Raw genomic sequence first — 14105 nt, 5'->3', positions numbered from 1 at the left:
GAGTGGCTGCTGGAGGCGCCTTGGGTTGGGGGCCTGCTCCTTGGACTCTCCCCGGGGACCGTGACCCTCAGGACGGGGTCCCCGCGCCCTGGACTCTCCCCGGGGGACCGTGACCCTCAGGACGGGGTCCCCGCTCCCTGGACTCTCCCCGGGGACCGTGACCCTCAGGACGGGGTCCCCGCGCCCTGGACTCTCCCCGGGGGACCGTGACCCTCAGGACGGGGTCCCCGCTCCCTGGACTCTCCCCGGGGGACCGAGACCCTCAGGACGGGGTCCCCGCACCCGTGACCCTCAGGACGGGGTCCCCGCACCCTGGACTCTCCCCGGGGGACCGTGACCCTCAGGATGGGGTCCCCCACTGAAGACTCTGGCACTCAGACTCCACCCCAGCTTGTTGCGGTGAGAAGCACCATTTGCCTCAAATCTGAGTGAGGGATGCATCGTGTGCTCAGGATGGACAGGCACCTCGTGGGATCAGCCACATTCACACACAGGAGGGACTCAAGCAGGCAGGACCCGGAGTAGCAGGGAGGAAGGTGCAGTGCGGTGCCCGTGTGCAGTGTGAGCATGGGGCCGGGGGCGGGGGTGCTGGTTGCGAGCCCCCACATGGTGGTGCGGTCCTGGGTCTTACTCGCTGATGACCCATCCCATTGTGGTTCCATCAGTCCCTAGCAGTTAATGAAGGTATATTACTAAGGTCAACAATGAAGAATGTAAACAAAAAGATAAAAATATAATTGTAAAGGCATTTTGAAATTAGTAAATACTTGGCCAAAATTATCAAAGCTTTGTGGACTTATTTCAAAATACAGCCACATTTATCATAGCTGGGTAGCACCTTGTGCTATTGACAGTTGTGTGTGGAGGTAGGACTCCCCATAGCTTCCTCGGCCGGGATGCTCAGTACTGGGATGGCTGTTGTTGTTTTTTCTTTTTAGGATTTTATTTATTTGTTAATGAGAGACACAAAGAGAGGTAGAGACGCAGGCAGAGGGAGAAGCAGGCTCCCTGCGGGGAGCCCAATGCAGGACTTGATCCCAGGACCCCGGGATCATAGCCCCGGCCGAAGGCAAACTCTCAACCACTGAGCTACCCAGGTGCCCCTGGGATAGCTGTTAAAGAAAGGACTTTTTTCTCCTCAAAACTAAAAAGACAAAATATTGGTTAAAAATTTTCGACTTCTCTTTTTGGCAGGCTGAAAAGCCTATAAAACATGCGCTGAAAACAGTGAGCAGTGTTTTAAAGCACCCTGCCCCTGCGCCCGCCTAAGCTGAGGAAAGCAGGAGGGAAGAGTGTGCTAGAGCTGGGATGGGTGAGGGCGAGAGGGCCTGGTGCCTAGGGTGGGCTTTCGCACCCGTAGGTGGGGTCGGGCTCCTCCACGAAGCTGGGGTGCTCAAGGGATGCCTCCTCAGTGCAAGAGCAGACCAGAACACTCAACAAAGCCCCGCAAAGCAGTTCCTCCCCAATCCTGGGACCCCACCCAGGACAGCCACTCACCCAAGAGCTGAGGGCTGGGAGCCTGCAGGTCACCTGGGTGCAACTTCCTCCTCGGCCTAGCGGCTCTCACTGAATCCCTGTGGCAGAAGCGGCCCCAGGACTATTTGTTGTGAAGACGCCCACTCGCCTACTCGTGGCAGGGATATAGAGCCGAGCAGCACGTCCTGAGGTCCTGAGATCCTTGTCTGGGGGGGGGGGGGGGGGGGCCGGGGAGATCTATTCTGTGAGAATAGAGCTGCTGCTTAGCTTTGGCCTAGACTCTGGTAGATCCTCAGGCAGAACATAACCAGAGGGGATCCCTGGGTGGCGCAGCGGTTTGGCGCCTGCCTTTGGCCCAGGGCGTGATCCTGGAGACCCGGGATCAAATCCCACGTCGGGCTCCTGGTGCATGGAGCCTGCTTCTCCCTCTGCCTGTGTCTCTGCCTGTGTGTCTCTCTGTGTGTGTGACTATCATAAATTTAAAAAAAAAAAAAAAAAAAAAAAACAGAACCAGAGGTTTAACTTCTAGACATGGGGGTGGGGGGGTGGGGATGTGGGAGGAACCAGAAAGGCAGCAGTCCGGCAGGGACACAGGACAGGAGGAAACACCAAAGGACAGATGGACCCAGAGTGGAGAAATACATTCAGGTACATCAACTATCAGAGCACAGGTAAACAGATTTTAGTTTATTTTATTTTTTAAGATTTTATTTATTCATTCATGACAGACACAGAGAGAGAGAGAGAGGCAGAGACACAGGCAGAGGGAGAAGCAGGCTCCTTGCAGGGAGCCTGATGTGGGACTCGATCCCGGGTCTCCAGGATTACACCTCAGGCTGAAGACGGCACCAAACCGCTGGACCACCAGGGGTGCCCTGGTAAACAGATTTTAAAATTGGCAAACGGTTATGAGAAAAACACATAGAACACGAAGGAACAGGACGGTCGGGGCCATAGAACATTGGTGGGGCCCTGTTAACGTCAAAGGCACCATCAGCTTTTTCGTAAGATGCTAAATGCATAATCCATAAAGAAAAAGACTGTTTGCAATGCTAAAATTTTAAACTCTTGTATGATATCTTATAAGATCTTTAAGTGAAAAGACAAGCCAGAGACAGAGAAAATCCGTAACTGAGAAGCTGCTATCATGATGCAGGGAGGACATGGACACATCCACCCGATGGGTCAACAGGTGTGGAGAGACCAGAGGGGCTGAGCAGCAGGCCAGGCCAGTGGCGGGCAGGGAGGGGGCTCTCTGTGTCCCCGTGTCCTGGTGTCCTGCCCCGCAGCCCATGTGCCCCTCAGCCTCAGCGGGGCAGGACACCAGGGGCATGCCTCAGGTCCTCTGGCTGCCAGAGCCCTGCCCTCCGATCTCCGTCAGGCCCTCCCCTTGCTCCCTGGCTCTGGCCCACCAGCCACCCCCAGGCCCCAGGCTACTCTATGCCCCCCGCCCTGTGTGGCCTTGCCCACAAACTCCCGCCTGGGCTGTGCTCTGCTAGCCTGGGCCCTTATGTGTGACACAATGAGGTGGTTCTGTGGTCACGGGTCTGCACATGCAGGGACGTGGGCTCCGGCACCGCACCCCCAGCTCTGTCTTCCCTTCCTCGTTGTGTCCCTACACGGCCACTGCCCTCAGCAGCTGCCCAACAACACTGCCGGTGGACGAGGTTAGGAAGGAGGAAACACACCACCACCACCACCCACCACTTCACCCCCAAGTGCACGAAACCCACGTGACAATGCCACGTGTCAGACGGCGTGAGACCTGGCGGGCTGCTGCTGTGGCTGGAATGTCCCGCAGATGTCACCCCTCCCCTGTTAAGCTATGAGAATGGGATCAGCGTCCTGGAAACAGAGACCCCAGAGAGCTCACTTGCCCCCTCCTGCCCGTGAGCCCACAGTGAGCAGCTTACGGCCCCTCCCCGGGGCCAGGCTGGCAATCCCATGCCTGCACACACTCACACGCGCACACTCACAGGGGCAGCTGTCCCCTCCCTGCAGAACAGGGCAAGTCTGCAGTGTCTAATGGCATCTGTCAGGGTCTCCGGACCCTCGATGACGGTTAGGAGAGGGCTGGTGGTACAGGGGGGACGCACCACAGCATTCACGTGGCCAATCGCTCAGCCTCCTCCCTCTTCCTTGCAACTTTTGGTGCCAGCATATCTATTTTCACTTTTATTTTTGCCTTCTGTCCAGTAGTGAAGGACTTGTCTTAGAACATAAATTAACCAACACACGCTCAAGGAAATATAGTTATTTCTTTTGGAAAATCAAGTAGACATTTCTGTTTATGGTAAACATGATTTAACAGGTGATTTATTTTATATCAATATTGCATATTTAGTACAAACCACAGTATCAGAAATATATTTGAAAGCTTTCTAAAAGCACTGAGGAAACAGTATAAAAAGTTTCATTGTAATACATCCATTTTTAAAAATTCAACAAGTCTGTCTAGATACTGAAAACATTTTCCTCCAGTAGAAGCCGTAAAAATATAAAATGTTACTTGTGTTCACCTCCTCCTGTCCATCCATCCCCACATTATATTTTATTTTAATTTTTTCTCAGCTATATAAGCAAAAGCTATGAGACAACAGAAAAATATAAGCCTGTAATTCATACTGATAATGACATTTTAAAGCACAAGTAACCACATCTGCCCTCCTACATTCCATCGTCCCCCTCACAACGTGTCTCAGGAGGAGCATGGCTATACGGTCACCATGGTGCCGCCTCATGGACAGAAAGGGCCTGGGCCCCAGGTGGACCAGGGGCACCCCCAGCACAAGGCCCGTGGAGCTGGCATCCAGCTGTCCGCGTGCCCACGGCAGTACATGGCTGACCGCTGCATGAGGGGGCCATGGGGGCTGCACCACCCGTCTGTGGCGTCCTGACAGAGGGCAGGACAGGCATCACTGTTGCGGGAGCCCCGGGCATCTCAGGACCCAGTCCTGCAGCCAACCTGGGCCCGGTGCAGAGAGAGGGTGGGCGCCCTCGGGAATGGGGACCCCAGCGGGGTGGGGCATGGTCACAGGAGAGGGCCAGGACTCGGCTGCCGGGTTTGAGTAGGACTCAGATTCCACTCTGTGTCTCAGGGGGCAGAGATATGCTGTGCTCAGCATTAGAACCCTGTGAGGAGGCCCGGGGCCAGCCCAGGGTGTCCAGCAGGTGTCCCCAGGGGGTTGTGCCACCATCTAATGGGGGGGGGGACACTCTGGTCGGAGAAGTGGGAACAGTACAGCACCAGTGTCGCCTTCTGTAAGGCCTCAGTGAGGTGAGTGGAGGGAGGCTGCTGGACTGCTCCTGGGGGCCACCCACTAGCCACTTAGTGCCAGGAGGGGTCTTTGGCTCCTACCATCCCTCAAGGGGGCCCTTCCACAAAGCTGGCAGGCTGCACCCTGCACCCCGCCAGCCAAACCCCAAGTACTGACAAGGAGAGCAAGCACCTGCCAACAGCTCCAGCATCGACTCAGCTGAGCACTGCTTCTAAGATACAGATGATGTTGAGGCGGCGAGGAAGACTGGGAGCCAAGAAGCAGGAGGTGCCAGTGCTGGAGCCTAAAGTCCTTGCTGGGGGCTCCTTCCCAGCCCCCCGAGACTCTGGGGTGGAGGTGACATTAGAGCACCTGCCTCCCCGAGACTCCTGCCTCCCCGAGACTCCTGCCCCCCCCCCGAGACTCCCAGGTGACGGTAGCCTGCCCCACAAGAGTCCTGGGTGGTGGTGACGTTAGGGACCCTGCCCCCTGAGACTCCCAGGTGGAGGTGACGTTAGGGACCCTGCCCCCCCCCCCCGAGTCTCCTGGATGGAGGTGACATTAGGAACCCTGCCCCGAGACTCTGGGGTGGAGGTGACATTAGGGACGGGGCCGTGGTCCCTGAGGGGCAGAAGTGCGTCCATCACAGTGCGGCGGGCCCCTGACAGCACAGCCCACGTTCCTGGAGCACAGGGGAGGGCCCATCCTTGGTGCTGAGCATGCACAGGGACTCCCACTTTGTGATTTGTGCCTTCATGTCCCAGTTTCCTACAGTCAGAATGGACGATTTCACAGGTTTTCTAGAAAATGCTTCCTATCCGTCTTGCCTCTAGTAATTCCTACTTAGGCGGCGACGGGAGCTCTTACGTGAAAGCCCAGCCTCTACGGGCAGCCTGACTTCCTGCCTCTGTTCTCTACATTTGTCCTTGTCTCTGCCTCCAAACCCAGATCCCAAACTGGAGGTTCACCACGTGCTGCAGACAGACCAGCACAAACCATCTTCAGAGGCCCCTGAAAAAAGCCAGAGACTTCCAGAAGGCACAGCACACACTCCTGCCCATGTCCACTCTGGGCACAGCCTCAGACTCCGCCATGGGGTGGGTGGGGGATAGGCAGGACAAGGCCCAGCACACACAGCCTCTTGGGCTTGGAACCTTCCAGATTCTTTCCATGAATAGGGGCGCAGTCACCTGTGGCTCAAGAGAAGCATGTCCCTGATTTAGTCCAAGGTGTGGCTGTGTAAACCCACCTTCCCATGCTCGTGAAGCTGAGGGGTGGGTGTGAGGGCCCGGGAAGGTGCACTGTGGGATGCTGGGCAGCCGGGAGCCCACCGCCTCACAGACAGTGGGGTGTGCCCCGGCGGGCCTACTTGTCTCACTCTGGCCCACCTTCTGAAAGCTTTTAGTCCTTCAAAGAGAAATACTGTCGTACTCCAACAGACTTAAGACCACTTTGCCTTTAAGAACTTGTGTGACATTTTACAAAATACAGAACATGCTATTATTGCACACACTGCGCACACCTCATAGGACTGAGGGGTACAGTGGGGTCAGTCTGAGTGTGGACACAGGCCAGCTCTTACAAACACCCCACTCTATGGCAGGAAAGCACACTCAGGGGCTTTGGGCGGCATCAGTGTTGCCATGGCACTTTTGGGGAACATTCCAGGCACCCTACCCTGGCCGTGACTGGCCCATGGCGGTGAGTCCAGGGGCTCTCGTTTGACGATGGGCGCGGACTCTGGGGCTTGGCAGTCACAGGGCAGTGAAGAGGGCTGCTGAGCCTGCATACAGAGGTGGCAGGGGCCATCTGGCTCAGGAGGGCCATGCACGTGCTCCAGGCAGGCACAGTGTGTGTGGGGGAAGGGGGTCAGGTCTCTGCCAGCTCTGAGCGGAGCCCGGCCACTTGGGTGAGCCTCCAGCACGGTCTGTCCCAGGTGCGCAGCGTATAGGTGGTGCCTGGCGTCCGGCTCCGTTTTCAGGTGCATCCTGGTAGGGAACGTGACCCGCTGTCTTTTGGCCACACCAGTGGCTCCCGGCCACAGCTGGCCTGGGGCCACAGAGTAGCCGTCGGCTGCATCTTCAGACCCAGAGTCACTCTCTGTCTTTATGGGCACATCAAGGGAAAGAATGGGGTTGCACGGAGCTCCCAAGGGCATTGGCCCACCTCGAAACTTGGTGTCCTCAATGGGATAGCCCGCCACTGCAAGGCGCTGCCCTCTGGATGGAGGGAGACCACTGTCCAGGCTCCCCTGGGGGAAGGGGCAGCTGGGCAGAGGGTGCAGCTGGCCCTGATCACTGTCCCGAAAAGCTCTGCTGGTGGGGCTGGTGTAGGCACTGGGGGAATGGCTTCCCGGGTGACAGCTGGGTGGATTCCTGAAAGCAGCAGCCACACTGGAGTGGATGGCACCCGGAAGGCTGGGGCAGGGCACGCAGGAAGTGCGGGACACAGCAGGCATGGAGAACGGGTCACTCTTGCTGGGCTCCAGCTTCACCCTGGTGCTGCCCTCCTGACTGTGTTTCCCCGGCATCCAGCTCAGGTGCCTTGTGGGTCCCGGTGCTTCGAAGCAGCAGCTGTATGCGTGTATTTCCCTCCGCCCCCTGGGCACCCTCCCGTGTTCCTCTGCTCCCCTGTCCCTGAGGAGAGGAAATAGCTGTCAGACAGAGCAGGATGGTGATCACGTGACCCCCTGAGTTGGGGGGGTGTGCTCTAAAGGAAGGCACTAACTAAACCAGTGTGGTCCTGGCTGAACCTGGAAGGGCTGCTGTGCCCTGGGGCCCAGGCCCATCTCCGCCTTTCACTCCCACCCCAGCCCTGTGGCCCTGGTGAGGGTGCCCTCCTCTCCTGTAACTGCCTTCCCCAGGGAGGCCTGTACTGCGTGCCACAGGTCAGGCATATCCACCCCAGACGCAGAGGGCCCTGTCACACTGCAAAGCACATAGATGCCCTCTAGGGCACCTAGAGGAGGAGCTGGGGCCTGTCATGGGCACGCATGCCGCCGTGCTCAGAACACCCTGTGGCATCAGGGCTGGCACCCGGCGTGACAGGGGAGACGGTGCCCGGGAGGATGAGGTGGAGCCCCGCAGCCTCACAGCCAGGCCAGTCCTCCAGGAGGAGCTCTCCTGGTCGGGGTGAGGCCGCGGGGAAGGCAGAGGCTAGGGTGGTTGTGCAGGATCTCGGCTTCAGGTGGAGGGTGAGTCCATGGGTCCTAGCGGCCTCAGCTGATCCCCAGACGTGTAAGGACGACTTCTGGGATGGGAAGCATGTTTAGGCATGCTCCACGGACACTTGCATATTCATATTCCCCTAGGAGCAACATTCACCTGTCGGACCCACAGCCAGTAGCTCTTCCTTAACACCCAGCTGGGCCTCAACACCACTTACCCTGCGAACCCCTCGGGATTGGAGACGAGGTCAGGGCCATTCCTGAGACACAAGCATGAGGCCCTGGCTGGAACCCGGGCCCAGCGGCCAGCGTCCGTGGGTGTCCTGAGCACTGAGATGTTTTCTCCATCACTCCTCCCTGTCAGGATTCAGAGAGCAGTGCTCACACACTCTGGCCTGGGTTTTGGAGGAATGCACCACAAACGCTGAGGCAGGGGGAGCCCCCCCAGAGGGACCAGACACATTGCACCCTTTTGAAGCATGTGAAAGAGCAAATCTGTAGAAGTACCTGCTAAGTAGTTGGGTTTCCCATGCAATTCTGGTTCACACAGACTCGCGGCAGCTTTTGCTCTGTGAAGAACAGATAATAGGAAACGTGTAGGTAAATTTGTGCTGCTGGTAGGAACTGACTCGTGCCAGTGTCAGGTCATCCTGGGAGGGAAGACACTTTTAACTTCTCATAGATTGTCAGTCTTTGCTCAGCTAAAGATTTGCTAAAAACCCCAATTCATATCAATTATCAAGCTAATGCATTTGCTCCAGAAAATAGACACCACATAAAATGACCACAATGATAATAGTCACTCTGTGATTTCCAGTAGTTACGTTCCATAAACTCACCATGAGAGCCACACTAGTGAAAAGAAAGTCATCTTCCATAGGGTAGCAGGCACACACACTCACAGAAACCATCATCTTAAATTCTAAGCAAACTCATTCTCACAGATACTATTTCATTATTTAAAAAAAAAAAAAAAAAAAAAAAACTTAGTTCAAAACTGTTAAGTGAGGTCCTTTAGGCCACCTCTTTAGCAGACATCAGCCTTGGGACCCAACCCCAGGCCAGTGGGCCTCAGAGCCAGGGCTCCCTATACAGTACTCCTGTCCCTGCCCATCCTCTGGTCCCCTCTGTGAAGAGCAGGGATTGGGGGGCAGGTATGGGGGAGCAGGGATAGGGGAGCAGAGATGGGGGAGCAAGAATGAGGGAGCAGGGATGGGATGGGGAAGCAGGGATGGGGGAGCAGAGCAGGCATGAGGAGTAGAACAGGGATGGGGAGCAGAGATGGGGAAGCAGAGCAGGGACAGGAGAGCAGGGATGGGGGAGCAGAGCAGGGATGGGGAGCAAGGATGGGGAGCAGGGATGGAGGATTGGGGGGGTTTGGATCTGAATCTTTAAATGACAAGCGGGGCCCTGCAGCCGTCCCTGCATCCTCATGTCTCTCGGGCCTGACCGTGTGGCTCAGAAGCAGCCACTGTGACGGGTGGGCTGAGGGCTCTAGAGTTCAAGTCAGAGCAGGTAAGAATTCAGAAACACGGAGGAAGCAAAGACGTTACTTTTTTCTCTCTCTCTTGTACCATGGTGGTGGGAGCCTCTGTGCACCCCTTTCTAGGATCTGACAATACCCTGTACCACACGAGGTCTAGTCCTGACCGCACTGTCCCATGTGCAAGGGCGCTGGGTGACCTGCTGAGCCACACCTGCCACCCCATACCTGCCAGCACTTCCCCGCCTGGCCCAACCTCACTGGAGAACCAGGAGAGGCTATGGTTCCCTCTACCCTGGTGCAGGCTGGAAACACATGGAAAACAGAAGTTCACCATGAATTTAAATTATGATTATTGAACTGAAAACTGTTTAAGGACACAGAAAACTCCAGGACAGTCAATTAAGGTGGGGAGTGTTCCAGTGTGGCCAGGATGCAGGTGGAGAATGTGGCAGGCTCTGTGCAAGCAGGCGCCCTGGGGCCCCCTCCACATTGTGTTCCCAGGATTGGCCTGCCCTCGCCTGCCTGCGCTCAGAAGCTTTGCCCCTGGGTATTCTGGTTTTCCTCCCTCATGCTTAGGACATGTGGCATCTTTAACAGTAACAGGGCACATACGCGTACTTGTAAACACTCGGTCGGCCGCTGTCTCCGCATGCTGGCACCTGTTGGGGCTCCAGGGCGGCTCTGTCCCTGAAGCCTCACCACCCCTGCACCCGTCCTTGTTCCCACAGCGACTAAGGCCGCAGGGGCAGAAGCGAGGGCCCGGGATGGAAGCCCTTCCCGCCCTGCAGATGTGGTCCGATTTCTCACTGTCTGACAGTCAGCCTGAATAAGCCAAAGCTGAATGGTGGCCCATGAAAATGGATAGACACACACCCACGGGAGGAGAGTCACAGAGGAGGCCCTGGGGCTCCCTGTGGAGGGGACCCTGTTGTGGGGGAGACACTGGGGCAAAATGTAAGCAGGACCTCCTGCAGGACTCAAGGCTAAGAAGGGGATTCTGCTGGATGTGACGTTTCCACCAGTGATGTGGCCGTGGCACAGACGCACACTCCCCACACCCCAAGTGACAGGCGGAGGGAGGGGAGCGAACGTGCTCTCAAATCCCAGAGCTAAACCTCATCTGCCATCAGGAGCCTGAGAGCTGAGGAGCTCAGACACCTCCTTACTGGGCAGGGGTTCAAGGAGCCGAGACCTTCCCTGCGGGACATGGGGTGGGCGCAGGAGCTGTGAAGCCACACATTCTCTGGGAAAGGAGGGGACCATCCACCTGCCTCCTGAAAGCACCCAACACGGCATTAACGGGCAGCATCTGAGGCCAAGGCTTTCCGTGTTGGTGGGAGGCAAGAGGGAGGACAGGCACTTCCCAGAGGTGGAGATGCCAGGTGTGCGAGCTCCCGGGGTGGGTCACCATGTGTGGTGTCAAAGGCAAACACAGAGACAGCATGCTGGTGGGGAGGGTGCCGAGATAGACTCCCTCCTGGGGCAAGGGGACTTGGTCAGAGCAGCTGGAAACCTTTCCTGGTTTGACTTCCATCTACCTGAGAGTTCAGCCGTACCCCAAAGGCTTGCTGGAGGCCCTGGTGGGTGTTGGATGATGCACCCCTGCAGCCAGTGAGCCTCATTGACAGACTGTCACCCAGGGACCAAGACTTGGGAGTCTCTGATGTGTTGCACCTATAGCTGGTACAGATGCCAGACATCCTGCCCCACACCTGGTCTCACTCACATGGTATGGAAAACACAATTCACAGATGCACAGGTTTTTTTTTTGTTTGTTTGTTTTTTCTGAGAGAGAGAGAGAGGGGGGGGGAGAGAGCACATGGAGGAGAGGGGAGGGGCATGGGAAGAGAGAGAATCTCAAGGGGACTCCTCCCTAGGCAGGGCTCCATACCACGACCCTCCACTCCCGCGACCAAGAGTCGATGCTTCACCGACTGAGCCACCCAGGTGCCCCCAGATGCACATTGTGATCACTTTCAGGACACTGGTCCCTGCAACACAGACCTAATCTGCTCCACAAAGTATAGACGTGAATTGCCTAGAAAACTAGATAAGAGTTTTTCTACCACTGAAAAGTTGAGAAAACTCTGGGGTGGGCAGAGGGGGCCTCTGTGCCATGTCCTCACAGCCGGGGCACTTCTGCGTCATGCACAGGTCCCCATGCAGAATCCTGTATGCGGAGGGAGGGCTAGTGCTGGGGAAAGAAGGCATCAGTCCCAGCACTTGCCACCCATGGCAACCAGGGCTCAGGGCACCTGCTTTGAGGCTGTAACTGGGGGGACTGGGGCACAGTGATGCAGGCAGATGTGGTGGCGGCGTTCACAAACATTAGTTTGAAAGCATTTCTGTTCTCTAAGCGCTGTTTCCTGCATGATGTACTGGCTGTGGAACACCAACTAAGAACGAATATACATAATACCGAATTTCCACCGCCAGCTGCTGTGAGTGTGGCTGCTTTCCGAGGGGACCCCCACTCACTTTGCATCCATTGAGGCTGAGACGTCCACCCTGTGCTTCACCCTCAAAAATGCGCTCTTCATCTTCATCTCCGCCACAGAAGGTAGGAGGACAGGCACCACGATGCAGAACAGCGAGAGCCGAGGGGGCAGGACTGTCCCCGAGGGCGCTTTCCTCTTCTGTCCAAACAGGAATTTTAGTTTTCCTTGAAATTGCATTGTCTGGTGTTTTAAAGACAGAAATGAAGGTGTGTTCACAGAGTGAATTAGCGACACCGACACCATCCAAGAATGCAGAACTCACATTCTCAGGAATAGAAACATGGAGAAGAATCTTACTCCAAGTCACTAAGGAGACACAAACCAACAATTCTTCCACACTTGGCCTATGGGGATGTGGACCACCCCAGGCCTTCCGAACCATTCAGGCTCTCTGGAGTCTCAGCAACAGCCTCTAACTGACAAGTATGCACTCCTGTGCACACTCACAGGTGTGAGGGTGTGGGGGCCTCACCTTACATGGTCAGTGCTAATGTGCATGGACACCAGCTGTCACTGGCCCACGGGAGAGCCATCAGACACTCCCTGGCAGGATTTGCTGGAGCAGAGGCCTCTGGGAGGCCTGTTCCAGCTGTACCTCTCCATTCCAAAATTGCCATTCCTTCATTCACAATGATAAAGCTTAGGGACAATTTGATTTTATTCAGAGTATGTAGTATGAGTTAGGCAGCCAACAAGTAATTTAGGAGTTGGTGATAAAAGAAAATAAAAGATCTTTCTACAGTGGAAAAGCTGATCTAAATCACTAACTGTCTTCAGTGCATCCCTGCACTGCTTGATTAAAGAATGACCCCACAATGTGGCCTCTCTCCCTAGCCCTCCAACCCTCCATCCTCTCATCCACCCATCCACCCACCCACCCATCTATCCTTCCACCCAACCGTTTACCTCATCCATCCCCCATCCTCCCATCATCCATCTGTCCAGGTCCTCATTTATCTATGAATTTACCGAATGAACAAACATTTGCAAAACACCTACTGCTTGCCTGTCACAAGCTTGGGAGGATTCAAGGCAGTGATGCACTCAGATATGTTCAACATCCAGCTCTCCAGAGAAAAACCTGATTTGTAATGTTTGCCCATTTCTCTGGTGGAAATATTCCCATCACGGCTGATTTCAAGCTGCCAACTAAATGTCAACTGGACCTTCAAGTTCCTGATGTTGTGACAATGGGCTCTCACGGGTGGCCTGAGCTGGTCTGGCAGTTGTACTGCTTTGACCTGACTGTGGAAACAGGGTGGCTTCCATGGAGTCACAGGGGGATGCCAGTAGGAGCCCGAGTCAGGCCCATGTGCCCATTCTCGGGACATTCCTTGTCAATGCCTGAGCCCTTTCCAGTGTGTGCAGTGACGAATTTCACAGATTAATATAATCAAACATTTTCAGACAAAATTTCTGTTGCTTGTTTCCTTGATTCAGTGTGTTGTTTTACAGTTTAACCTATATCTTAATTTCTTCTTGATTGTATATTAAATCCCTCCAATTTTATGTCATCTGGAAATAAGGATTTCCAAGTTACCAGGAATTGTTTACCTAATTTAAAAAGTATACATTCCTTATCAGCCAATAAATAGTAACTATATTAGTTTCTATCAAATTTAGAACAAAATATTATCAAAATAAAAGACTTGATTTTATTGATTTTATTGATTGATGGTCAATCAATCACCTAAACAAAATGAGCAATCATTGTATGCACAGTGGCAGCAGATCCGGGACCACTGTGCAAATAAAAAGCTGCTTCTCTTAAGGTCCTGGTGGGCGTGGAAAGGCCTTTAAAAATACGCAGACATGTGGGATGCCTCTGCTATAGGGCTCTGCCTGTCTTGGGTCCTCAGAGATGGTCCCACCACCACCCACCAGCCCTTGGATCAGGAGAACAAATCCAGGGGACACGAATCTGCCACTATACTGCTGGATGGCTGAGGCCCACATGTGGCCATAAATGCCACATGGCCCCAGAGGTAGCCTGCGGTTATCTCTTAAGCTTCATCAGTTTGGGCAAACGCAGAGCAACCGCACAGCTTGGGTGGCCTGAGTGGGTGACATTGGACTCTGGAAGTGCAGCATCTCAGGTGAGGACATCCAGTGTGTAGAGGGATCAGCCAGGGAGGCTCGGGGGCCGGGGGCGGGGGGGAAGCATAGGTGGAAGCAGAGGGGGCCGGAGTTCCCGGAGAGCCCACAAGACCACCACAAGCTCA

The 14105-nt window shown here is 55.2% G+C and overlaps 1 protein-coding gene across 1 annotated transcript in view; it reads right to left on the bottom strand.

The window, feature by feature from the left end:
• Positions 1–3715: 3715 nt before the first annotated feature.
• AHRR (aryl hydrocarbon receptor repressor) overlaps positions 3716–14105 on the bottom strand; it is an 81493-nt gene continuing 71103 nt past the window's right edge. The window contains exons 8-11 of the mRNA XM_072752652.1: positions 11864–12063; positions 8407–8468; positions 8118–8256; positions 3716–7369 (exon numbers count right to left, since the gene is read on the bottom strand). Of these exons, the coding sequence (XP_072608753.1) occupies positions 6328–7369; positions 8118–8256; positions 8407–8468; positions 11864–12063 (1443 nt within the window). The 3' untranslated portion in view covers positions 3716–6327. The remainder of the gene's footprint in view (positions 7370–8117; positions 8257–8406; positions 8469–11863; positions 12064–14105) is intronic.

The sequence above is a fragment of the Vulpes vulpes genome, chromosome 3 (genome assembly GCF_048418805.1).
Source record: "Vulpes vulpes isolate BD-2025 chromosome 3, VulVul3, whole genome shotgun sequence".
NCBI classification, from domain to species: domain Eukaryota; kingdom Metazoa; phylum Chordata; class Mammalia; order Carnivora; family Canidae; genus Vulpes; species Vulpes vulpes.
The sequence above is the reverse complement of the archived record's forward strand: the minus strand, read 5'-3'. Positions and strand labels throughout refer to the sequence as shown.